The sequence below is a fragment of the Apteryx mantelli genome, chromosome 1, assembly GCF_036417845.1.
Source record: "Apteryx mantelli isolate bAptMan1 chromosome 1, bAptMan1.hap1, whole genome shotgun sequence".
Classification (NCBI taxonomy): Eukaryota; Metazoa; Chordata; class Aves; order Apterygiformes; family Apterygidae; genus Apteryx; species Apteryx mantelli.
Genome location: NC_089978.1, coordinates 147964156 through 147992149, shown reverse-complemented (window position 1 = coordinate 147992149; position 27994 = coordinate 147964156). Strand labels below are relative to the sequence as shown.

Genomic DNA, 27994 nt, shown 5'->3' with positions numbered 1-27994 from the left:
GTTATGATGCCAGTTTGATAATGATATCATTAAGACAAAGTTCATTAACATATTTCAGGTGTGTGAATGTTAAAATTGAGGTACAGTTGCTTGTAAACTTGGCTTGATTTTTCCTTTCAAAGCAACTCTAACAGTTCTCTGACTGAAGTGATTTCAATGCAAACCAAATTAAAAACTTAGCTGAGTTTGTTAGAGACTTGGAGTTAGCTTGAACCCAAACTCAGAGTTACCCTATATAGATAGACACAAGAAGATATCCCCAGGAATTCCAGCAGTAAAACTGCAGTTTTTCACAGATCTGCTCTTTCATTCAGCATGTTCTTCATTTACATATTAGGTCTTTTTTTGAAGTAGCTATCCCAGTACTTGTAGAAAAAAACATCCACTTCTATTGTTGGCTGAGGATCATTTTTATGTCTTGGAGGATCACTTTCCTGAGTGTAGGTCCACCTCCTCTTAAGGATTTGTCTCACCAATTCTCAGGCAACCCATTATGGTTTCTGTGTCCCGTTCCTTTATTCAGTTATAACTTAGTCAATGCTTGAGGTTTTAGTCAAAGGGGGAAGTCTGTTTTTTTGGATAGGTAGATATGGTCCCATTGTGGGCTTTGAATATGAAGACAGAGTTTGGGGAGAGGCAGAGCAGAGATGAGAACTTCATATTCTTCAAGTATCTTGTTGTTGACCTAGATGATTTGCTTCCTTCTGTACCAGTCAGGGCTTTTCAGAAGTTGCCTCATTCTTTTTGTAGCCATGGAAGGTAGAAATAATCATGACAAGAGATCACAGATATAAAGATCACTGGGACCAGATTTCTATGTGATAAAACAAGGTGCAGCTTCTGTTCATTTACAGCAGAATTGAAATGTTACTTGCCACCACACCTGAGAAATGAAGAATGAATAGGGTGCTAAATTGCAGATACTGCAGAGAAAATGGTCCCTTCCAAATGGTTCTTTATTCATCTGAACTTCATCTTCATCCAGCTTCAGTTCAATTTCAACCTCCTCTTCGCTGATCTTTTGGAACTGTACAGGAGAATGCTTTGGAAGTGCAGAAGTTGCTGGGTTTGTTTGTGAGAAAGGTCTCATTTCAGTCATCCCAAGCATTACCTGGGAGCAGGTATTCTGAGAAATCTGGGAGAATGAATACACCTACTCCTTCCTTGTTCTAACTTGGAACATATTAGCTCCCAGAGTGACAAGGGCAAGTTTCCTGGACAAAGTAGGAGACGGTTAACTGTAGGTGGCAGTTGATGAGACTGGTAGCACACAGGTGAGAGGACCATTTCTCCTTTTAAAGTAACTTCCCTTCAGCAGAGGAAATGTTGACATTCTCCATATTTCTGAGGGGACTGTGTTCATTTTACCAGGCCAAAAGAGTTTAGTGATTCTTGATTGTCGTCGTTGTGTCGAGAGCTACTTTTCCAGTGAAGGACCTTAATTCTTGGGAAGAAGTTGTTCTGTTCATGCTCTTACTGGTCTTTGGTGATTCATGAAGCCATCTTGAATGCAGATGATCTTTCTTGCAGAATTGGCTAACTATTTGCGGAGAAGGCTGTAGTATTCTGAGGTGAATGGAGGTAGTCCAAGCTCCCTAAAATAGTCTGAAAAAGCTCTGCTGCAGGGCATGAGTAAAATTCCTTTCTGGCAAAAAGGAAATAAGATTTTGTCCCTTTCAAGCAGTGGCAATGACTTGAAGGCAATGGCTTGTCTGAATCCAAATCCTGTTGTCTTTTCTGACAGCAGAAGTTTAGTGTTACTGTTCTTTGGCCCTTTTCTCCCGTGTTTACCTAGACTGCTCCAGTTATCTGTTGGAGGGCTGGGTGATGGGGGAGGTCAATGGTTGTATTCATTTGCAATAGTCAGGGAGTGGCTGGAGAGTTGCACTGACTGTCCTACTCTTTCAGTGCATTGTGTAATATAGGTACATTTTGGATTTTGACAAATGAGTCCCTTTTCTTAGTCTTGTCCTTTCCCTTTTCTCTGTATTGTTTTCTTTGTCTCTCTTTTCTTTCCTTCTGTCTTTGCCTTTTCTACTTTTTCTTTCCGACTTTCCTTTCTCTTGTCCAGAACTATTATATTAAAGAACTATACATAACAGACTTCCTCTGGTTTCTCTTCATTTATTTGGGGATAGCTTGTCAGAACTGTTACATAGCTGAACCACTTATGATCTTGATTTTATTCCCTAACTAAGGAAGAAAAATGCTAGATCAAAAGGAAACCCAGCGTATTTCCTTCCCTATTTACGCCGAAAATAACAGAGTCCAAAAAATCCATGAATGGAGACAAGTGAGAACAAACAGAACAAGTTGTCAAGGCAGATGGAATGCTGTACTTTGGTGGAGAAGCCTGTGTGCAAATCTTGGAAGATTATTTTAAGCAAATTGAAAGATGACATTAGCTTTAATAATTTCTACTTAATTTGACATAATGATTCCATGCAAATATCATTTACATCCCAACTAGCATTCTGATTTACTGTGAAACTACCTGCACTTCAGAAGCTCTGATTTATAATGTGCATCTTTTTTTTATTATTCTTCATATCTTTCTGGCATCTGGCAATCGACGATTGAGATTTTGTTTTCACATATGTTGTGCAAGAGGAGTTCAGGATGTGTAGTTGTTTAGCATCAGGCGTATGTGCTTTAATTCTCACTTCCAGTGGTAAAACAGTCTGTCATATTTTTAAAGAGAATAGAAATCCGAGCATACTGCATATTTTCTTGGTTGTTTTGGGGGGATATCCTTTTTAGTTTTCTGTTCTCAATTTTTTTAATCCTTTTTATTGTTTTGTTAAAATCCCAAATGAATATTTTGAAATTCTTTCAGTGTTATCACTAGGCTCAAATTCTAATAGTACACACTTAATCTAAGTAGTACACAATCAATTTGATGACTATAGTCCTTTCACTATACAATTATGTCAACTTGTAATTTAAATAAATAGGTCCAGATGATCAAAAGCTGGATACACTATTACCTTGGTTTGACTGATAACATATGACTCAAAATGAACTAGTTCCATGATATGTCAATATTTTGATGTTTTTTAGTATTATATTTTCAACTTTCAAGCATATTTGTGCTTCCAGGTGACTTACTGGCTCATTCACTGGTTTTATTAAACATGGAATTGCTTGATTTGCCTGCCTGTTTACCTGGTTTGCCAGTACCGTGGCAGTACAGGATTTGTCTTTGATGAAGCTTCTCTGTTATATACAGTTTACTAACTGATTAACCTCAGCTAGTAAATACATTTGTTGAACACGTGTGTTCATCACTAGGCTAAGAACATCCTTGGCATATTTTTTTGTCCTAGCGGTAAAAAGTTTGAGTGCATCATTTAAGATCCTCTTTAGTATAAATAATACTATTTTTAAATGGGTGCAGTTCATTTTCATTTAAGGGGAAATTAACCTTTCTTCCATCTGCCATTGTTCTCTGAAGCGGATCATAATATGGGTGGGTGAAATGCTAAGAATGGTAAGGAAAAATTATGTTAACCTTAAAAGAGGGAATGTCTTATTTATTGCCCAACCTTGTAATTATCCTGCAAAAACAAATCCTCTGGAAAAAGAGAGGGGGGGGGGAAAAAGCTTGCGTTCTCTCCAACTTGCACTTCCCCTTACTCTCTCTGTCACTCCTCGCGGTTTAACTAATGGTCATATCGTGATTGCCCCTGCCCCAGCTACACTTGGCTGGCATCATAAATTATCCACATTTAAATGGCCAGCATTCATTAGCTGTGCACTTTATGGAAAGAGCTAGCTCAGGAGCTAAGCTCTCGCCCATTTTTATTAAAAGTTAAAAAGCTCCTGGCTGTCACGGAAAGGAGAAGCTGGGGGAGGCACAATGGAGGACAGTGCTGCAGCGCTAATAAATAAAAATAATAACTATTACCATTGGTTGAGTGACCCGGAGAGAAGAGCACTACCAAGCCATTTGTTGTTCCCTTTCACTTGTCAACAGCAGTGGCTTAAAAGCCTTAGCCATTGTTCAGGGCCTAATAGCACCTGTTGGGAAGATAGGAAGACAGCTGTCAAAAAAAAAAAGAAAGAAAAAAAAAGGAAAAAAGAGAGTGGGGGAGGAGAGTGGAAACCGATGATCAGTTCAGGCACATGTACTTTGGTGCAGCTGCGCTAGGACATCTCCTGACTTGAATTCAGAGGTGCGCTCTCTCTCCTCCCTGGTTCTCCAACCCCTGTTTCCCCAGAGCAGAAGACTCTTCTTCCCTGAGCTCACAAGAAGAGCACACCATGAACCTGAGCCAAAAATTTACAGGAACGCCAGGCAAAACGAACTGATGAGTATGTGCCATGCTCTGAGAATAGTGATAGCTAACAAAAAAAAAAAAAAAAGAGCCCCAAGCCAAGCCTCAGCAGCGGAAGCTGTGGCTTTTTGAAAAGATTGTTTTACTTTTTTCTTTTTAATTGCTCTCAAGTTGGCAATTAAGGCTGTTCTTTCCTCTTTGTCAATGTAAAGGTGACATGTAAGAAAGGCTTAGAAGTAAGGAGCTCCGAGTATCAACTGCCCCTTTTACAGCTTGTAATCTAGGGGCCAAAGTTACATATTTTTTGGTAGCATGAGACAATGGCTGTGGCAGGGGCTGAGGCATACGCTATTTAGAAGGTTGTCTCCTTCGCTTCATCACATGCAGTCCTTGCTTTGGTGTTTTTGGGGAAAACTATGAGGACTTCAGGCCTCTTTTTTTTTCTATTTTTTAGAAGTTGTTTTGAGATTTTCAGGTAAAAATGCTATAGTAACAGTGTATAAAGTGTTACTTTGTTGCTGTTGAATTGCAGTATTTTAAGTGGAGTGGCTTGGGTTTGGGAAGGATTTCCTTGAAATTCTAGCCAAAAACTGATTTTAGATACATATTTTAGGATTATTTAGATGATATACTTCTTACTTATTTTTGAGTGCTTTCTGAGAAAGAAAACTTTATTTACTTAAAAACAAGAAAGTTTGGCACAAGAGATCATTTCTACCTAGGGATAAACTCTGGAATCTCCCTAGAACATCTTTAATATTCAGTGTCAATACCCATAAAAAGTTAGTGGATAGCCGTCTTGTTAAATGCTTTTTTAAGCCCTCTTGTTTACTAAGGATGTTCTGAAGATGCAAAAAATTAGACCAAAAGCATTGCTTTCTGTTAATATTAACAAGCTATTATGGCCCTTTGATTAGAAACTGGGTATGCTGATCGCAATAATACAAAAATCTGTTTCAGAGGAATATGTATTTCAGTGGAATATCTTTGTCTAACAGAGACAGAAAAATAAAGCTGAACTGAAATTTAACGGTATTTAATTCCAGATGTCTCTGTTTATATGTTGTTACTCTTGAAATAGTTTCTGGAAATATTAAAACATCTTTGTGGTTTCAGAGTTCCAGTGATGCTCAGGCTTGGTGTAGTGCCTCCTTCTGTCAACTGAACACAGTTTTTTTGCTGGGTGGACCACTCTTGAGAAAATCAATTCCTTCTTTCATGTAGAGATGCCTGGTACTAAAGGGGCATTAAAAAGTTGAAGGACACATATTAAGGCAAAGTTCTCTTTTTTCATCCATAGGAGAATTTTTTATTTCCCTATTGCCCTTCTTTTCCAAAGATTACTGCTTATGTAATTGTAACATCAATGAAAAAGGAAAAGGTTGCTGTTCAGTTGCTTGTAAATGAGTTATTCCGTTTCATTTATTAATCTGTTTTCTTGGATGTCAGGGAAGAGTGTAGGGAATGTTTTTTAAATTTAATTTTAGTTTGTGGGGGTTTTTTTAATTGATCCTGGATTAAAATTGTAGTAAGGTTAAATAACTTGCTTCCTTCTTGTCTGTTTATTTAATTGGAGATGAAGAAAATGGTGGTAATGGGGAATTGGGATCATTCTAAAGATTGCATATACTATCCTGAAAAAGATGTTCCAGCAAAAGTTCTGCCAGCGAAATGCCACTTTTGGCAGAACGTGTTCACAGTCAGCTCTTTCGGCCAGCTCCCTGGCCTGGATCTGCAAAGGCCGTTGGGAGCGTAATTCCTTTCCAGAATGAGATTTATGCTCCTGAATGCCTTTGGGCATCCAAAACACTGAGTCCCAACCAATTTCAGTAACAAAAGATACATTGTTCTGTGCATGGTATCCAGTACCATTCGCAGTGCCTCGGTGTGGCCTTCTCTGGGGGGACTCGCTTGCTCTGCTGCAGAACTGGAAAGGCAGAGACTGAATGAATTCTCCACTCTAAGGACTGACTGTGCCCTACTATTGTATTTGCCAGGACAAGGATTTAGATGGAGGGTAGCCGAGCAGTGACTATAAACCCTACGCTCTTCCAGTCTTTTTTCAGAATAATTAAACTGAGAGGAACGGTGCTTTTGTGACTGTCCTGTGAATAATGCAGCCACATCTTCATACAAATCTGAGACCAGCAACAGCAGCTTCCAGGCTTGATGGAGAAGGCCAGGTTCTTAGAGGAGCGTGCGAAGCACACCACTCTCCAGCTGCGCAGGCACACAAATACGAATACCACCCTGACAATAGAGGAACAGGTGGCAATTATCGGATAGCAGCTTGCAACCCTACATTATCATTGCTTGGAGGGTAATCAGTGTGCTCTTAGGAGCCTCGAAGGGGTCTGTTGTCACGAAGGTATGCGAGGTAATAAAGCGTGTACTCTACAAGTTAGTGCGCTGGAAATAACGGAGAGGTTGAATGACCTGGGATTCCCTGTTGTTCTGACCGATAGTGGGGACGCACGCTTGTTCCCTGGCTCAACACTGTGTTAATCAAGAGGTGTTTTTGTTGGTTCTGCAGGCCTCAGAAGGGCTTCATAGAAATTTTATTGATGTAAACATTGTCCATCCAGAAAAGTGCATGACAGACAGACTTTTAGAAATACTAGCATTTTTTACACCCTGAAAACAAACTCTGTCATGAAGCTTTATATCAACAAAGAGAATGGAAGCTGAGAAAATTTTGATTATTACCTGTGTATTTCCAAAATGAACATGGAGTCTGCTGCTGGGAGAGTGAAGGGCTGATGGAAGGTATTACATGACAAACCTGATTTCATTGCGTTGTGTATGTCGTATCCAGAGTGTGATCCTGCTCCTGGAGTGAATGAGTGAAGTGACCATTTGTTGAAATGAAACAGCCTGAAAAGTACACAGTTAACAGTACAACTGCCAGTACATTCAGGTGATGGAAACTATAAAAATTTCAGACAATAGCCTGACTGTTCCTGAGGGTGTAGTTCAGTGAGATGCTGGTTTTGGCCACAAACCTAGCTTAAGGCATCCCCATGCCCTCCCCCTGTCTGGCTTAGCCATGTGTTCTTGCCTTGTGCTGTGGTTTGCTGGCTCCTCGCTTGCATCCTAAGGGATACTACTCAAACCTTTTCTTCCTAACAAATGTATTTGTATTTTTAGGAAATATTTTCTTGCAAGACTGGGAGTATGTACTGGTGAGCAGTTGTTAAAATAGCTGCTTGTATATTTGTAGATTGAGTAAAATCATGTTTTTTGTGGCATTCACAGACTACTGATTTTGATTTAAAGGTCTTGAATAATTTTTTTACTGTGCTACAGAAACTTTTCTAGTTTTGTGAATTATTTTTTTTAGCACAAGAAGCAGTACTCTTGTGCCAGAAATCACAATATAGGTATCTTATCATTCAAATAGTGTATACTTCATTAACACAGCATGATGGGTATTGCAAAACAGAACCAGCAACTTGCAAACAAGTCTCCTGATATTAAGTGTACGCAAAACTATGCAAGCGTGTGCAACAAGAATACTACGGTGACCTGATGTTGTTGTGCACCATAGGTGACCATGGTCACCTCTGTATAGAGCAGTTGTTTTTGTCCTCTGAAATAAAATGCTATGGGAACTAACATGTGGCTGGGGTTGGGATTGGAGATTGCAAGAGTAGGAAGCCTGGTTATTCCTGCCAGAGAAGGGAGCTTTTAGTAGGTTTGGAAGCCACCCATGGACATATGTAGCCCAGCTGTTTTCTGCACTGTGGTCATGATGGAGTGGTGTAGTAAGAGTCATACTATGGTGTGTTAGCCAAAGCACCATAACTTCATCATATCTCATCAAAACTTGAATATTTTGTTCAAATCTTTGGGCACAAATTGAATTTGTGCGCAAAGACCAAAAAGCATTTTGTATTAAAAAAAAAAAGCCAGCAACATGCTACTCTGTGGCAAGTCATAGAAGCCCCACTTAGTCTTTCACCTAGCATCACATTTTTATTTAACACACCTGAATTTTTTTACAGTCAGACTCTTTTCCTGTTGTGACAACTATCTTACATTTGTACAATATTTACCTTTGCAGAGGTGTTTCCTACTATCTTTCCAGAAGCCTAAAATGCCTTTAGACCAATGAAAAATTGCAGTAGTGCCTGGATTGCAAGAGAAAACTGTATGTTCTGTCATCTTTGATTTCCAAACTTAAATAGATTCTGTGTTGTGCCTGCTCATGATTCATAGTGTCTTGCCTAGCTGCATGTAGTTCCTTAAAAGCACGATTCTGTTGATGGAGAAGCATATGTGTATGCAGATGCTGTATGTCTATGTAACCTGCTGATATCAACCATTTCTTCATAATGGTGCTTTATTTTCTTTGCTATGAAAATTGTTTATTATTTTGTATAAGTAAGACTTTTGTAATAAAAAGGGCATACAAAAAGAAAAATTTCTTGTGTCTGCATGTGCTCTCTGTTATTTTAAAGGAACCCTTCATCTCGTTTCCTGATTTAAACCAGAAAAGGCTCACTGTAGTGCATGAACAGAGAGCAGTGTGATGGCACTTTGATAGGTGAGGTTTGTGGAAATGGTGGGTGGAACTGTGGCCAGCAGGTGTAAAGTAGACTGTAGCAGAAGAAAAGGATGAATAATGGATGGATGATATTTGTCTGCCAGCTCTTTCATAATATAAAGGAAGGTGCTTGCCAGAAGTGGAGGGTATATCAGCCAATGTTAAAGTTTATTCATGATCATTTGTGCCGACCAAATACTCCTTCCTCTAGGAATGACATGTGTTGGCAGGAAATGTCTGGTGGTCTGGCTAGGTATTGAGCAACTCCTGGCTTCTCTCCACTCTGCTACTCTTCATGTCATCATCCTTCTTGAGGCCAAACATCTTTCTTTTACTTTGTCCTAAGGAGCCTCTCTCTTTCATCCCAGGAAGAGAAGCGTTCACAGTAGTTACGGAGCACCCAAGCTCAGACCCGGTGCAAGCTCAGACCCGGTGCAAGCTGGCGGCACCAGAACTCATATTTAACTTGCTCTTTAACTTGCGGTTGACTTATCTCAGCCTCTTTCCCTTCTGTAGCAGTGGTCTTTTCTTTATAATGTCAGAGCTTTGCTATCTCCTTCCCTCTTCAAATACAGTTCTTCTGGGAGTGCCTTGGCTGTGAACACCCCCTGCCTGCCCCGCACCTTGTTGCAGCGTGATGGAATTACGTCCCTTTCTCTCGAAGCAGGCAGCCGTGTGAGACTGAAAGACCAGGGTCTTGCTTTTAGTAAATAATCAGTAGGAACAGAAAGAGGTAATAGGAAGAGATTTGGCAGTGAAGACCATACTAAGCTTTTATAAGTGGATTTCCAGGACTCTGACCCGGGAGCATGAATTCAAAAGAGCTACTGGAGAGGTTGGGCCTGCAGGGAAGGTTGCGCTGTGGGGCTGCGTTTGGCAGCCTGCTGCGGCAGGTTCGGGTGCACGTACATCTGTGCTGCCGCTGCATCCAGAGTAGGGTTAAATCATTCCCAAAGGGGAGGTACAATGCCAGAAAAAAATAATGCAGCTTTTAGAAGGAGGCTAAATTAAATACAAGTCTACCAGACAGTGCTAAAAACAGTGATTCTTACTCCAGCTTTGTAGTATAGGTCACTTCCTGCAAACAAACTGCTCCTTTCTTAATGTGAAACTTGAAGGATTTTAAGCAAATAAGTCAATGAAGCCACATTTAAAGGTCAAATACAGAAATAGAGGGACTTGTTAGCATGCAAAAAGTTAGACAAAAAGTGGCTTGCTGTTGATATACTTAGCTTCTTTGCTTTTTAGTACTGTCAGAGCAACAGGCAGATGAGGGAGTGAATCTTGAGCATGCTTGGCACCTGAGGGCAGGGAAGCAGGCGAGCGGCTGGCAATGCCAGGCGCTGAAGGGCCGCTGTACTGCTGCAATGACGCTGGCACGGCTGGACGGCCGTTCACCTGGAGTATTGCCATCCGCAGCCGTGCAAAGAAGCATATGCAAGCAACAGAGGCAGGAGTGAAACAAGAAGAGCAAAATGCACCCTAAGTATCTCTAGCAAGAGCTAATGACTGATAGCTGTGCTGAACGGAAATGGGAGAAATCTTTTTTGTGGATTAGTTTGTATTTCTATTAATTCAGGCGGTCTCCTTTTTGCCACCATTTACATAATGATTTCTATTCTCTCTGTCTCGGTCTTTCTCTTTGCTGCCCTATCCATAACTTTCTTTTATAATAACACTTAAAAAAAGCATTGCTGGAACTAAGATGTTTCACAAACATTAATGAATTACTGTTCACAAACAACTTGTTCACAACTGTTTTGTAGATGTGGTCATACTGTGCTGTGGATAGACTTTAAAGTGGTTTGCTGTGTGTCATAGGACCTACATCACAAATAGGTGATGGAGGGTCGTCTTAGCTCAAGCGACTGAATCCTGGGTTCCCATGCAAATGGCATCAAGAGACGTTCTGAACAGTTGTGATACTTGGAACGGCAGAGCAAACAGTGTGTAGCTTTCTGGAAATGCAAATACACACTATAATAATAGTTGCCCTGGTATGTAGCTTGTATCCAGGATTTGTCACAATATGGCTCAGACATAGCAAAATAGTTCAGTAAAATCCAAGGGGAGAATATGTGTTGGGTAGGGGTTAAAAGCGGTTCCAATGTGCAGACCACCTTTCCAGTTTTCAGCTGTACGTTACATGTGCAAGCATTAAAAGTTTTATTGACTTTCTAATGAATGCTGAGAATGAGTGCTTCACAAAGCAGATACAATGTTTATTTCTTTTCTTAATTTGTGAGCATCATCTTCCCAATGTAGTCTAGGAAAAAAACAAAACAAAAGACTGCTTTGTTTCTGTATAATTCATGAAAGCTCTACAGTTGTAACCTTTTAAACAGCTATTTTTATTTAATATGTGTAAATTTCAAATCTTTTTTTAATGGAGTGCATAAATGACATAATAAGTGTTTGTTTCCAAGATGTGGTGCATAATGTCTTTCACAAGCAGCACTGAAATGTGATAGGTTGAATGTATGAATAGAGTATTTTATGTAAGTACAATATGTTAACATGGTATGTAATAGAATTAAACAAGCTTTAATTTAATATAGATGTCTAGGCCTATGCAGCTGTAGGGGTGGGGAATCTATTGTCTTTAAGAAGTAAAGCTTTTTTAATGTTAGGTGAAAAACAGTTGTTTGCTGATTCTCTGTCAAAATTCTGTTGAAGTGCCATATGTAAAAATTGCAGTTCAAGTCAGGAGAGGTTTAAAACTAAGTTAGTACATCAATTAAATATGATTACATGTTTTTTCTAAAAAACAAAAATCTATATAATATTATTTTAAATAGTTAACATACAGTATTTCAACAGGGGAAATGCTGATTAGATCACCACAATCTATTTTATGCCATCGGGATTGCAGAGGGGTTTATAATTGTGTTAAATTTTCATATTACTCATACTCACACATTAATGAACAGATGCATTGTTACTATTGGGATTTTGCCATTTGGCCTTTCACATGTCTAATCATGATTTCCTACTGAGCTCTTCACCAGGCGAGCAGAAACTCCGTCATTGATACATGGGCCATCCCTCGCCTTCATTATTCTTCGCTCGTTTGTTGTAGCCCTTCCCGACTTAGTGGCGGCATCGGGTTGCAGGCGCCGCGATGGGGAACGTGAGGCGCGCGGCTGTGGATGGGGCCGCCGGCTCGATCGGATATTTATTGACCAGGCCGGGAAAGAAAAAAGAAAAAGAAAAAACCCAACCCCAGCCCCTAAAGAAGTCACATTCGGCTGAATCACGGGCGCTCCCAGCCTGGCCGTAGGTGCTGAGGCCGCTCGCCGCCGCAGCGCCTTGCGGTACCGCGGTGCGGCAGGAGCCGCTCCTGGGGCCGGGCCGGGCCGCGCCGCGCCGGGCCGCGCCGCACCCTGTTGGGCCGGGCCGGGCCGGGCCGCGGCGGCTCCCGCCGGGGCGGCCTGGCCGCGGCACTGCCAGCCGTTCCTGCGGCTTTAACGCGGCGGGCGAAACAGAGGACTTCTGTTCCTGTACGAACGCACTACGGCGCATATTTTGTCTAGCTGCAGGGGAAAAGCTTTGTCCTGGACTTCGCTGACAATAGCCCTAAAAGTAAAGCGGCCTGCCCTCGGTGCCTGCAGCTTCGGGAGCCTATTGTCAGCCCCGATGGGCGCCCGGGGCCGCATTCCTGCCTTGCGAAGGTTTGTTAGCTCTTAATGACTGACAGCCGGCCTTCTCCTGCACCGGCCGCCTTCGCTCGGGTCTGTTTACGTGCTCCTCGAGAATTTCTGAAAAGCGCAGGAAAAAAAGAAAACAGCAGTGTTTATTTGACCTATTCAGATGTGTTTTAAAAAATGGTTTCCTTCGGGAGTGCTTGCAGGGCCCGTGCAAACTTTGGAAGTATTGGAGGCAGCGTCTAGAGCGCAGTGGAATCTTCTGCCGTGACCTCTGCCTCGGAAATGCTCATCGCAGGGCAGCTTCTCACGTCTCTGCCATTATACTTAATTGCACTTTTAGGCTTTATAGCAACAAACCCGTATGAATGGAATCCATGGTTACCGAATCCTTGCGTAGTGATAGGAACAAACCTTAATTCAAGCTACCGCTCAGAGAGCAGGAAACTTCCAGTTACACTTTTCCGAGAGAAAATTGGAGCCTGGGTGTTACAAAGTGTGTATACATGTCACGGAAAATTTCTCGTCTGCTGGCAGTTGGTTCCTGCTGGCTGCTATGTGCTCAGCACCTCTCAGGGTGCAGGCGTGTGTATGGGTGTGCGTGTATTTGTGCTTGCACGCATGTGCAAGTGAGCATGGGAGGGGCGTGTGAAGCAAGAGGGCATCCCTGTGCCTATGTCAGTGTAGTTATTTGTACAGTAGTGTGATACTCTGTGTGTGTGTGTGTGTGTGTGTGTGTGCACGTACGGGTACGCCTGCATTGTTGTATTCAACAGGAATTTGGGCTGGCTCATTTCATTGTATTCGACAAATGCTTTGTAAAGAGGCAAAAAAGGATACGTTACTAGCATTTAAAGAAAGAAAGTGAGAGGGGAAAAAGCCCGATGATACAATTCTATTAAAATCGGCACAAAGATTTTGCAGCGCTGCTTCCTTAGAGCTTTAAGTTGGGGGTTCAAGAAAGTAGATAGAATTAGCCAAACGAGATAATGAAGGTTCCTCATAATGGTTTTTACTATGGGGAAAATTAACCAGTTGCTAATAATTGTATGGTCTCTAGGCCAGACGGTCCCTTTGATAAGTTAACATGTACTCCCTTTATGCTCCTAGTAGGGGGTAAACAAATGCCTGAACAAATACAAATACACATAAACACAAATGTGGAGAATAGCAGTATATGTCTTAGATCCAGATAATAAGTGTGGGTATTGTTATTTAGATGGCACATACTGGGACACTTATCTTTTAGTACACTCCATTTTCTAACTGAATGCAGTGCTAATCGTGGGATTGAAAGCTATTGTAATTGTGTACCCATCTAAATGCTGACAAGAATATACAATTACATTGTTTGGAATTGAGTTTAATGTTCTCTGAATTTTATTAGCATTTATATTTACTTATGCATTAAAATTCTACATAAAAAAAGGTCAGAATACAAGAGTTGTAGACATGAATATCAGACCCATCCACACCCTCACTGCATTTTTCTTGAAAATACTGAACAAATTTATTTTATTTTATTTTATTTTATTTTATTTTATTTTTAAAGGAAGTGATAGAATCTGAAATGAGCAAATAATGGGTTTCCATTCTAAGCAATGCCTTTTCTCTTTCTGGATTTTGCAATCTTTTAAAGCATTTTTCATACCCAACTTTTTATTATTATTTATAATGTGCGTGTTACTGGAAAATCTTGCCACAGTATGCTTACCACCGCGCGATGTTTAAACACACATTATAAAGTGGATGTAATTGTAAACACTCAGAGGGATATAATTACATGTAGCAGATTTAGGAGCTAATTCTTTGCTTCTCTCTCTCTCTCTCTCTCTCTCTCTCTTTACTCTGCATTTTATCAACATAATTATTTTTTGACTGCAGCCGAACACCCTGAATTTGACAAGCATCCTTTATAAGCAGGAACTTGTTCACCAAATTGAAAAACAATGAACTGCAGGTTTATATGTGCCCATTGTCACAGGGAATTACTATGGCTTTGTTCCACAAGAGGAAAAAGCTAATGGTTTTGAAACAGCAGGTGACAAAACACATTCTTTTTTATTTTTTTCCCTTTCTTCCCCTCCCCTCTTATCAGTTTGTTGATGAAGTCATTACAAACTGGGGCCCAGAATAGGGTTGGCCTTATTTTTAGCAGATAGACTTTTAATGAGTTCTATTGTGAAGACAGTCATGTTGATTTGCTTACATTTTTTTCCCCCCCTTCACTCAGAAACTCCCAGTATTGAAAAGCTACTATCAAAGGACTGGAAAGACAAGCTTCTTGCCATGGGATCAGGGAACTTTGGAGAAATAAAAGGTAACACTGTTTCTGTGCTAAAGCAAATTGAGAATGAAAAATACATCTATCACTGCCTTTATGGAACTTTGTTTGTTTGTTCCTCTTCCCCTCCCCTTGAAACATCTTAATTTGGGACTTAAATGAAGTGTCTGCTCTCTGTCTGTAATTAATAGAAAGAAACAAAATGCCATGTTGTCCTGAGTGAGTGAACTTATACGAGGCTTTTGTTGCATATTTTGTTCTGTGTTACAGGACGCATCCTATTGTTAGGCTGAAATAAAAGTCAATTCACATATCAAATGTAGGCTTATGTGGTGTCGAACTATAGTAGAACTCAGCTTCTGAAATCTGAGGGTGGCCAGAAGTCCTTGCTATTTTTGGTACAGATTTTGGTGATGTAGATCCTTTTGACTTTTCTGTGTGTAGGAAAAAAAGAGCAAAGTTTGTGTAACGGTACCTCTAGGTACTGAAATTAGTCAGTGCAGATTTTAAAAGACAGCGTACAACATCTGTGCACTGAAGCATGTTCTTTTAAAGCCCTGCTCCAGAAGGAAAATGACAAAATTTGACCACTCTCCAGCAGCAGTAGCTTCTGCTTTGCCAAGATACTTCCCCATTTTATATATGTGAGGTCATTGTAGGGAACCTGTAGTTGTTTTCATGTAATTTAATATTTTTGTAATTCTTTCTCCTTACTTGTGATGAAGAACTGACTCAAAATACATGTGTGTCAAAAATACATAGCTTTTAGAGCAGCCATTATCCCTCTGAAAAGAAACAGTGACTGATTCTTCTCCCATTTATATCAGTGTACATCTGGAGTAGCACAATCAAAGCCAATGTTTTTTGGAAATGTTAAAGTGGTATGAGATTAAAATTGAACTCTACTTTTTTGTTTTTAGACTGGATTGTATTTCTCTCATTATTTTTAGTTTGTCTGTTTACTAGGGCTGGCCCCAATGCCAAGATCCTTATTCAGATAAGCTCCCAAAGCTTGTGCCTGAAAGGTTTAAGGACCTTCTGCACAGGAGATGGCAACATTCAGTAAAGCACACAACATGAAACCAAATCTGTGGAATTGATCTGTAGTCTGCTCTGAGAGGCTAATATATTGGTAGATGTGCAAACTTAGTGTTATTTTAATTCTATGTGCCTTACAACTTGTCACAAATAAGCCACCAGCATTAGTTTGCTCTAGTCCACTGACTTACACAAGCGGGAAAGTATGCCACTTACTTCCTCTAGCTTCTCCCTAAGAGGCTGTAATTTAAAAATATATATTTGTTACATATGTAGGATAACTTTACAACAGAATATGGTGCTTCAGCCCCAAATAGGCTGAGATATTATTGTTATAACAGAGGGCCAACCCAGAGTTCTTTATTCCCACAGAGCATATTTTCTTCATGTGTGTAAAGTAACCGGTCATAAAGAGGTAGGGTAGCCACTGGGCTTCCTGGTGACTGCTGGTTTTTAAAAGTGTATTGTTTTAATATAACATCATTATCTGCAACGAGCTGATTAATCTTTAAGATGTTGGAAGCCTAAGGTACGCAGGCAGCTTTAATTTCCACTTCTGGGTGCGTGTTTCAGCAGTTCTTGCACATTGGCAGAGCTTCTTTAACTCTTGATCTGCTGGAAGCTTAAAAGTACTCCCGGTGAGTCTCCTCTCCCTTTGGACTCTACGAAAAGCTGCTCCGCAGAGAGCGGTGTGCTGAGAAAGCAGGCTGCTCCACGGACCTGTGATCTTGTTCTGTTGGAGGGCAATCTTTTTTCTCCCTTCCTCTCTTTCCTCTTCACAAGTTAAACTTGAAAGCGGCAGCGGCAGCTATATGCTAGCACGAAAGAAATTCAACAGTCCTTTCAGTCTTGCCTGGGGGGACAATGGGGAGCAACAGTACAGCCTCAAAGAAGAGTTTGCTTTGCTTTAATTTTTGTTTTTTAGCTTCATATTTTGAGCACAAGTTGAGTTATTGTTCTGTAGCTCTGTTCAAAGCCTCACATCTGAGGCTTTTCAGTGCAACTGTGCTTCTATGGTTGGGAGCATGGTTATTAGGTGTTTGGATCAGGTTTGGCAGTAAGCTGTGAAAACAGGCACTGGTTTATTTTTCCTCCTGACTGCCGTGACAGTTGCAATTATTGTCCATTGTTCCTAGGTGGCTGGAAAGGAGGGAGGGTACAATAGGGCATTGCCCTCTGGGGGTAAATGAATTTGACTTACAGGTTCTTGGGGTGTCACAGCAGCTGATTATTTAGTGCCCCGGAATGTGGTTTTCATGGCACCGCCAGCCACGAGCGGCCCCCAAACAATGGGTCAGCTGTACTGCAGCTGTATTTAGTGAGACAACATGAAAGGTGTGCAAGTGGAGCTGTTTTATTCTCACATATGCGGCAGCAAACACACATATATTATGCCAGAAAATGTTTTTGTCCTATATGAATGTGGAGTTATTAAGTTTTCCAGTTGTGATTAACTTCTCTCTATATTTGGCTTGGCAGCGGCTTTTTTTTTTTCTTTCTTTTTTCATTTCTCTATTAGTGATATTTTGAAACACTGCACAAGTAGTGTCTTATTATTAAAACACCCTGGAATGTGGACAGCACTAGAAGCTGTACTGTCCAGCTGTCTTATGCACTGAATATTTTTTTCCATCTAACTGTTCAAAATTTTATTGTGTTTTTCATTAGATCTGGGGGAGTTTTAGTACGTCATGTGCTAAAGTCTCAGCACTAGGCTACATATTGTTAATGCCCAAGTCTATGTTATTACCATAGAATTTTATTCTCTGCTAGAGATTAAAAGAAGGGAGATTAAATGGAAGCCTTTATTTTCTATTAGTGTTATTTCTTTTAAGTTAGAAAACAGTAATATTTTATTAAAGGTGGGGGAGTTTATGAATGGCTGGAATAAGCAACCAGACTCCCTAGTTTTGTATTCAGCTCTTCCTCTTACTTGTTTTGGTACTTTGAGCAGCTATTTTAAGCCCCCTTTTCTTCATTTGTGTGCCTGTAAAATGGAAGAACCATCACAGAGTCTACGGAGGTCTGGTTATAGACTTTAAGATCTCAGTTAAAAGAATCTGTCGATGTCTAGTTGCTAAAGAAAAAGGAAATATAATGTTACATTCCAGGGCTTGATTGAAATGTATTCCAAGGGAATACCTTTATACTTAAAATGGGGCAAAATCTAGAAGCTGTTGTATCTGTAGAAATGTAATTCAAATGTGCCTGTGTATTTAGTGAGATAGTATGACGCTAAATAAGTAATACAAGCTTGGCAATGGAGATTTCTTAAGAAATTTTATTTTGAAAACCATGCAATTTTTATTCTGTTCAGAACAAGTCAGTCTCTAGTCAAACACACAAAATATGCAGTTAAATTGAAATACTTTAAAATGGTAAAACTATATATTGAATTGGTTAAAACTTATTCAAAATTACCTATATCTGTCATATTTGAGAACAGGCCTCAGAAGGCCTCTGGATTATTCATGGATAATGTAGTTTATATATTCAGTGAAGCAGAGAGTGCATCAGGTCTCAAACTGATCATCTACAGGAAGGAGAGTTATGCTCTCTTTCTGCTTTCAGTGGAGCCTTCTGATAGCTCCGAACTTCAAGGTGAAGGTGGTTGCTTTCCTCCAAAGCAACGTTACTGACCACAGCAGATGCAACACGTAGGATGGACCACTGATATGACTGGGATATAAGAAATATATTCCACATCCGGCAGTAACAGTGGCCATCCCCATATGTAGAAGATGGACATGAGACTTGTGTTTCACTGATGTTGGGTCCCTTCTGAGCAGGCTTCAGGGTGCAGCGGTGGCCCTTCGGGTGGCCTTCAGTGGTTTATGTGCCCTGTGAGGTGCTCAGTCTCCCTAATGCTGATGTGACTAGAGCAGCTTTAACCATGATGAGAAATCTTTCTAAAACTGCCGCAGTGCACACAAGGCCTTTTTGTTAATCTCGTTCATCTCGCACTTATCAAGGGTTGTCAAGAAATAAGAATGCATATTTTATATGTTCCCCTTAGCTGACTGTGCATGGGCATGCAGAACAATAGGCTAACCTGCCTCGGATTTCTAATCTTTGCACGTTGGTTTTCTGTTGAAGCGAAGGCATTGTTAAGCGCGACTGCGCCTGAATCTCTCAGGAACGGCTGGGCAAGCCCGAACCTGATATGGTTTTTGTTTGTTTGAAAATCCTTCTCCATTGTACAGGTCAGTTCCTAAACAACGCTGATGAACTGTTTTCTGTGCCCGCCATAAAAGGGATCATCATTAGGGCAGATTTAACTCTCCCTTGTATCCCCTTAAATCTAGGTGACTCCAAGGAGTTTACTGCAGTAGCTCCAGATGTGTGAGTGTTATGGAAAGGAATATGAGCCCACCAGGCCTAATGTTTAAGGCATTATGACACAGACATTTATTTTGTCCAAGAATCTATGTTCCAAGTTGCATGAAGTATCAGTGCAGGTATTTATATCAAACTGTGTTTGATGTACGATAGAGCTGTGTTTGCTGAAGACTTTAATCTTGCTTATATGTTTAGAAGATGGGGCATGAGAGAGTATGCACTGAACAGTTTTACGAATGCCAATAATGGATAAAGAGAAATAATCCATTCAGTGATACTATAGCTCATCAGAGCCCATGAATTAAAGACATATGTTATGTAGATTCGGTGTATGGATTAAAACGGATAATCTGGTAGGTGACACACAGAATCTTGAGATAAGTGGGCTATGCAGATTCGGTATATGGATTGTGACGAATAATTTCATTTAAGTAACACTGGACAAGTTGAAGACAAGTAAGCTTTGAGTAGTGCTCAGGTTATGTGCGGTAATCCAGTGAGTGACACGCTGGATCTCATAATCTGTAAACTGAAGACAAGAAAGCTAGGGATTCTGCGTGTAGATGGGGAGAGTGAGAAGGCGGGGGAAGGGGAGAGAGTTTATTCACGGGGAAAACACTGGCTTTAAACCTTTGACTAATAAAGCACAGACCCCCAGGAGATGTGTGAAAGATGCACGCTTTCTTAGGAGCTGTGTCAATTTTGCATTTGCAAATTAATGGTTGAAAAAGATTTGCAAACTTATGTCAGATGTAGACATTTTGCATTACTTTTTGTGGATAGTATTGTATTTGGAGTGGGGAGAGGAGGAGGGTGAGAGAGTCAAAAGTGAAGGAGGTAAGCTATGTGTGGTTGTTGGCTTTTAACTGTGATAAATTCAATATTTATTGCAGCCTATTTAGTATCTTCTTCTCTGTTTATTTTTTGGGGGTGTTTAATAGGAACAATTTGCTGACAGTGAGCTTTAGTCCTTTGCTAATATTTCTAAAGTGCTAGAGGGGGAACCTGCCCAGTGGCATACAGGGGAAGCTAAGTTTTGAGAGGGAATTTGGCAGCTACTGAAGTCGTGGAGGTTGATCACAGCGCAATGCGATACTCTCAGGCTGCAGAGAAGTAGACAGCGCCAGTTGAGGCACACCAACGCAGAACATCTTACAGACCAGCTGCAAGTCTGAAGTGGAGACTGTGCCTGGACGGGGCTGCTCCTATTTGACCCTAGAATAGGAGGTCAGTTGGGGGCAATATCTTTGAAAGGAGGATTGGAGGAAACTTTTTGAAAGCATCAAAAATACAAAAAATTAGAATTTATGACAAAGCAGCAAAATCAGACTGTTCTGGAATCTCTCTCTCTTTTTTTTTTTCTTTTTTTCCAAGTGAAGATACTTAGTTTGACCAGAAATAAAAATGAGGTTCTATTTAAATCAAATACATCTTTTACTAAAAAAAGAGAAAGATTATTAATAGAGGAAAATATACTGAAATTGAACTAATTAAAATAGCAAATGCCAGTGGCTTTATTTTGTTTGAACGTATGGAGGCCGAACTACTATATTTAAACATCGTCCAGAGTGTTGGATGACAAAAGGGACTTAAACCAGTTCTTCTTTGTACTAAAAGTACCTCAGAGATTTGCTGAGAGTGATGAATGTTGCTGAGCTACAATTACCAGTCTGTCAAAATGAAGTATATATACATACACATACATAGTTTTTACTGCTTTTTTTTTACTGCTGCTGCTGCTGCATTAATTCCGCTAGCAAATGCTAGCTCTCCAGCCTAGTAGTTCTAGCTTGTTGTCTAGACAGTAAAGCAATGAATAGCCTCTGAGAAGTAGTCTTAGTACAAATGTTGTCTATTCCTTTTGTAACCTTGACAATAAGTTACTAACCTGGTTAGATACCAAGCTTTGTTTGCTGTCTACTGTACCAAAACTTTTTATGACAGCAAATAAAGAATATTCACTGACAACTTTTTTCCAGCATTGCGAAATAGTAATGTGTTGGTCTGTTACAGAGCAGACGGCTGAGTTTTTGTCCCCACAGAATATTAATTCTTGAGGGTAGTAATGGCAAAAGATGGTAATTGTTCATCATTTGTTTTTATTCATTCTGCAAAGTCTTCCAGCGAAGCCTGCAAGACTGAGACAGTCCACATGCTGAAATAGCTAACTTCCTTTTAGCGTGCTGTTCTAAAAAGGACTTTTATTTGTCAGACACAGAAGATTCATTACATAAATCTGTAGGTACAGACAAGTAGGTTTGAATTCTGGGCCTTTTTCTTATTTTATTTGTTTTTTCTGGTGGCTGTGGCTTAGTGAGTAAAAAGCAGTCAGAAAGTTTCCTTTTATTACGCTGACTTCCCATATCAAGCAGATGAAGTCATTTAATTTAGCAAGGTAGGTAGCTGTAAGTGATGACAGTCATTGTGTAGTAAAGTTGGCTTAAATGCTTAATGAAAAATGCCATTTTTTAGATGTTTATGTCCTGGCAGCTCCAAGATTTACTGACTTGAAAAGCTACATGCCAGTTCATAATAAAACACTCTGTAGCACTGATTAGGGAAGTATCAAGGGAGTTCGCACATGTGCACAAGCACATATCCACATCCACCACAAATACATACCAGTAATATCGTATCAGTACATTGTTTAAACTATATACTGATTGCTTGGTAATAAACGCCTGACATTTCTGTTAAAAGACAGCGAAAAGAAGAGTTTAAATTCTGAACTTACCTCAGCCAGTCAGATCTGTTTACGAGACTACATTTGCTGAACGAACCTAATGTCAGCTCCCCATGTCCTCACATATAGTACTTTGGGTGATGTCAGCAGCAAGTCCGTGTGTGCATCAAGGGGAGAGCAGTCCTCTCAAAAATTAATATCAGGTTTTAATTTGATGTTTTTAAAGGGGGCATGACTAAGACTATTTTGCTTTTAAATGGAAGAAAGCTAGGTGGCTTCTCTGTTTCACTTTCCTGATTCCCTTACCGAGCATAGTAATATCAGGTTTGGATATTTAATGTGCCAAAGTTAACTTTAGGGAGTGGGGGTGGAGATAAAAGTAGTTCAAAATGGATGAGAAAAAAACTATCAAGAAAAGAGACTGGAATAAAACTCTCAAGAAAAGATACTTATTTTGTGGACTGCTGCCCTGATATTTTTATTTATTCTTTGGATATAAAAATGTTATTGCTAGTAGGAGTTTAACTCTTCCAAGGACTGCCTAGTTAATAGGCTGTTCAGTTTGATAAACCTCCTTATCATCTCTTTTTCAGTTTTGTATTTAAACTCTTACATGCCTAAAATCTCACTGAGCAAAACACATCACTGCAGTAAATGCTTGGACATGACTCAGTTTTCAGCTGGTTTGTGGATTGTAGTTATGTCCTTACTACCCTACTTCTACATTATCCCTAAATTAACCAATAACTGTGTTGTAGCGTGGTTCTGTCCCTCTGTTAGCTGTATAGTGTCAATACTTTCTTCATTCCCAGGGTTCCTTTAGGGAGAACCCTACCTGGTATTGAACCTGATCTAGCAAAGATTTATATATTTATATAGCATGTATCCCTCTTAAAGTCAATGGTGAAATCCTTGGTTTTACTGCAGTAGTTCTGCTGGTGCCTTCAGCAAGGCCTGCAATAAAACTGCTTACAGTGTGTAAAGTTAAGAATGACTTTAGGCAAGTTTCTAAGATGTCACACCTCAGTTTTCTCACATATAAAAGTACTACATAACAGTGCTTTTCTGCCTGCTAACAGTCTTTATGAAGAACAATTAGCAAATGCTTTGAAATTAAAAAATGCTTTATACTGCATGCCCTAATTATTATTATTTTATCTTATCATCATTTGAAATACACAGAGTACTTCAAAATATTCTTATTTCCATTTAATGTTTTTTTTTTTTCCTCCTACAGAGCTTTGTAGAAGCAGGAAGGATTTTTTTATTTGGTAACTACAGTTAATGATATGAACGTAATACAATATTATTGTGTCTTCCAGGCTTTATACTAGCACATTGTTTTCTCTGATTTTTCTTTGAAAGACAGATGCTGACAGTTCAAAAGCTATTTAGGTAATTACTTTGACAGTAAACTGACTTGGGGGATAAATTTCACTGTCTGTACGGGTGTGTGTGAGTGTGCACGCGTGCGCTGCTGATTGATAATATGCCTAGTTATTTGCCTCAGATATGCCACAGAGAGCTTCTGAGAAACCAAGCCACGGCTCTTCGTGGTGCTCCCACCCGCTGCCCCTTATATAATATGTTAAGTGCTGCGTGGCTGCGAGCAAACACGCTGATCACTCGAACATTAGCGGCAAAAGCTTAAAATATCTATTTAAGAAAATACTGGTGATCCCAATTTCTCATTTACACTCTCATTCTCTGTAATAAATTAAAATAAAATATTTGCTGTTTTGATGGCAAAAGCAGTTTCTCTGCTGGGTGTTTTTTTTTTTTTTTTTTTGGTTCTGTTTTGGATGAATATGCCAAGGTTTCTCCTGTTCATTTTCTCACTTTAAGTGTGTCATTTGGTCATATTGGTGTCTGCACTCTAATGTTTATTAAAATGTTACTGTCACTGCCAGTCTGAGACTGTGAATCAGAACTAAGAATGTGTAATAGTTTATTTCACATTCAAGTAAATTTCTTTTAATACTTAAACACTATTATGGGTAGTGTTGATCTGAGATGAAGTTTAGGTTTGGCGATACAGAACGCCACTAATTTGAGTCTTCCTTTATTACCATCTGCTGCGAGTGTTGCATCCACAAACATGTTTTTTCCGGATCCCTTTTTGTGGTGGTAGCAAATAAGCTGATGCCTCTGGAAAGCATCTTTTCTTGGGCCATTCACTGTATCAAATCGTAGTGTGTACTTTGACGCTTTGTTGCCTGAGTTGTTTTGATAAGTTTATTGTGAAAAATCCACATTTTGTCATGGCAGTGGTAGCACCTGGAGAGAACTGTGTGAGCACCTAGAGCAATCTCCTGAAAGGCAGGTGGCCTTGTGGTTGAGAGCCGTGTTAAACATTAAATGTGCAATAACAATTTGTTGTGGATATGACAGTAATTAAAAGTAATTTTTGAGGCAGCTATTGATGCAAGCCTCTCTCCTTTTACTCCTCACTCGATACCTGGGTGAAGTGCTGCAGCTTACTGCCAGGCTCTGCACTGCCATCATGGGCGCTTTTTTCTTTCCTCCAAGTGATGCTGCATGGCCAGAGTGGAAGCACTGCGACCAGGTGAACAGCGTGGGTAGAGTCCAGACTAGCTCCACAGCCATTTCCAACTCTGTATTAATTAGATCAACTCTAAGTAAGTTTAATAACGAAGTCGCTGAAGGCAGCTCCTGGGGCTGCTGACTGATCCGCGCTGAGGTTTGTGCACCCCTGCCCGGGGTGCACGTACCCGTTAGCGGCAGCAGGGCTAGTTTCTTGATCCCAAAGAGTAGCCTACCTTAAGTGACTGTCGGTATGCAATCAGTATGGTAGTTGCTTAAAACATTAACACACTTTGTGCTGTAAGCTACAGAACTGTGAAAGGTAATGCCGTCATTGCCCGGACACTTGGTGCAGCGATAAAAGCTTAGGTCTTCTCAGGTGGGTTTACAGAGAGGAAAGAGTGGTGATAGGACAGAAGTCTGCCATCCCTGCCTGCCTACGATTTACAGCATCTAGAAATGGTTAGAAAAATGGCCATTCTCTAATTCTGCAGTGCCTTTTAAGACACTGGGAAAAATTGCTATCACTGACCGTACTGTTGTAGTGACCAAAGCTGTTGGTCACTTTTCATTAGGAAATCAAACATTTTCCATCAGGATCAAAAGAGTCTGATTTAAGTGTTTTTCTTTTAAATTTTCACATTTTCACACTTTTATAAGCCACAGGTTGTCTGCAAAAATACCCTCACCCACCTGTGATTCATCATTAGTGTGGCTTATGTGTATAAGTGGGTAAGGCAAGGGGGAATTACCCCAGAACTCACCATCGCCCAGTAGTGCTCCACTTCTGATCTCCCCTACTTCTGGTTTCGCACAGGTTATTTGAGAGTATGGCTATCTGAGAACTCATTTTTCAAGGAACGAATGTTGGCTCTTGGAAGGACAGGCTAGTCACGTGAAAATAAAGTACCTACTTAGCTATATTTACCAAAAATATTCTCCAGCAGCAGCATTTTTTTTTAAGTTGCCGGTCATAAGTTCCCCATTTCAGTTTCTTGCCAGACTGAAATAGCTCAAGAAGAACAGTGCAGGAGGGCTTGCTTTTGTGGGAGACTGCTGCCGCTCCAGAGCGAAAGCCAGCGGAATCAGGTGTTGTGCTTGGTAACAGTTAGTACGTGAAGCTTCCCCTTTGGGCATCTCAAAGGTTATTTTAAAAATAAATAATAATGAAGAAATTGAGTTTGGTGAACTCCTTCCCAGTTGCACGGTAATAGTGTGGCTAGAACACACGTTTCTTTGCTGTCAGGTCACTGCCCTGACCTCTTGCTCGTCATTCATCCATAATTTCATCTTCTTCCTGTGACTTAAATAAAGCTGTTGTTTTCCCAGTGGGAAAGGTTTTTTGCTCCTCTGTAGGTAAATAAGATTAAAGAAAGAATTTCCCGAAGTTGGATGGGCCTGCAGTTCTGCAGTTGTTTCTTGTCAGTGGCGTCAGGGCAGTAACACTTGGCGTGTTTCATCCTCTCTGAGGAAGTGCAGCCCGAGGTTCAGGGCACCAGCCTGGATATCAAGATTTCTTTTCCTGTGGCTGTTGCTGACTAACTCTGTGACCCATCTGTCTGTCAGTTTACACATATGGAAACATTTTTCCACCTTTCAGAGGTGTGGTCGGGATTAATTTAACTTTACAAAGTGCTTTTTGATTCCCAACTGAAAGCTACTGTAGGAGCTCAAAATACACTGATTAACCAATACTAGCTGAGTATCTTTGATGTGTGTCACTGTATTTGTTGAACAGTTTATTTGACAGTGATTTGTTTTTGCTTGCACTTACTTTAGAACTAGTCCAGTACTGTATATTTCTTCTCTCTCTAGTTCTGTCTCTCTTTCACACACACACACACACACACACTCAGTTAAAAACTTAGAATAAAATATCTGCAAATATTTTTCAATCTTCAGACATTTCAGTGTATGCAAAGTATTACACTGCCAACGATACTAGGTAAACCCAACAAATCATCAGCAAATGAATGTTACAGTAATTTAAAATACTAGCAGCTGATAGAACGAGACAGGAGCTGTGTTTTAGAATAATTCTTCTATGCCATTTGGAAATGCTGCACCCTTTTTTTCCTCTAAAGAAAGCAATTGAAGGATGGAGGAGCTGTAATAGACACTTCTAACTACTTGTGTGACCAGGTGGCAAATGCATTACTTAAACTACTTCTCTGCCTCCAAAGCTTGAAATGAAAGTTATAAGTTAAAAGTGTTCTCCTCACCACTAGTACTGTTTTACTGCTGTCTTCTAATCTTTCTCATAGATTTTAACAAAGCAGTTTTAAAGTCCTGTGCTTTCTGTTTCAGGGTGTTTCTGAAGTTTCCTGCTTATATCACAGTTTTTTTGATAAATATCTGAGAATATTCTGCTGTAGATCTTTGTTATATAATGAGAATATTTTCACGTAGATCTCTGGCACCTTAATAAAAAGTTCAATCAAGTGACATTTCCTTTATACAAAAAGCTTCATTCTTTGTGTTTTCCCAGTTGTATATAACTGTCTACAAATGCATTAAAGGGCTTGGAGCTGTTTAAAGTAGCAAATGGGATACCGCTTGGGAGTGCAAGGATGAAATTAAGTGAATGTAAATTAGACTAAATATCAAGCAAATATCCCTAACAGTGACACCTCTAAGACTGTGGTATAATCTTCCAAAGAAAGCAGTGGATGACTCACCATTTCAGACATTTCAATCCAATCTAGAAAGCTGTAGTAAATATATTGTAGGGAACATTCCTGCACTGGCAGGGGGTTAGCCTAAATGAGCTATTACCAGTAGCTCTTTTCCATGTCTGACTGATAGTTGGCTAGGAACATGTTTAGTATAGTAGCCAATTTTTTTTTTTTCCACTTGGAGAGCATTGGTGACATTGGCAGAAGAACACTTCCTATGTTTGAGAAAGGTTTCTGTGGCTGAATTGTCCCAAAAGCAGACTATTTTCAGAGGAGGCATAGCGACAGATAGCCCTAATTGTTTCCTAAAGCTTTTTGAGAAAGGATTTCATAGGACCTGACTCATATAAGAGGGTGTGGTGGTATTGGAGATATCTGTGGATTAGCTGCTACACATATTTTCTGTCTTTTAAATTCACGGTAAAAGGATATTAGATATACTAATACTGGCATTTTTATTTTCAGGGTATGAGTCATAGGTTTTGATTTTTTTCTTTGGACTTCTTCCTTCCCTTCCCTTCCCTTCCCTTCCCTTCCCTTCCCTTCCCTTCCCTTCCCTTCCCTTCCCTTCCCTTCCCTTCCCTTCCCTTCCCCCTTCCCTTCCCCCTTCCCTTCCCCCTTCCCTTTCCCCTTCCCTTTCCCCTTCCCTTTCCCCTTCCCTTTCCCCTTCCCTTTCCCCTTCCCTTTCCCCTTCCCTTTCCCCTTCCCTTCCCTTTCCCCTTCCCTTCCCTTTCCCCTTCCCTTCCCCTTCCCCTTCCCCTCCCTTTCCCCTTCCCTTCCCTTTTCCCTTCCCTTCCCTTATAACCGCTGTCATTCTGGGTGGAAGGAGACCTTTTTGCAGAATGATTATGAGATAGAGGTAGTTGTCTGTTGAACTCTCATATAAGAAGCATCTAATGACAGTAAAAATAACAGAGACACTGAGTTGCCTTTAACTCACTTCGTTTTTGTAATATGTTTATGC

At 40.2% G+C, this 27994-nt stretch overlaps 1 protein-coding gene across 5 annotated transcripts in view; it reads left to right on the top strand.

Annotated features, from left to right (window-relative positions):
* SOX5 (SRY-box transcription factor 5) overlaps positions 1–27994 on the top strand; it is a 487372-nt gene that overhangs the window by 311002 nt on the left and 148376 nt on the right. For all 5 annotated transcript variants that reach the window (XM_067306163.1, XM_067306169.1, XM_067306144.1 and 2 more), the window contains one exon: positions 14701–14787. In XM_067306163.1, coding sequence (XP_067162264.1) covers positions 14701–14787 — 87 coding nt within the window. The remainder of the gene's footprint in view (positions 1–14700; positions 14788–27994) is intronic.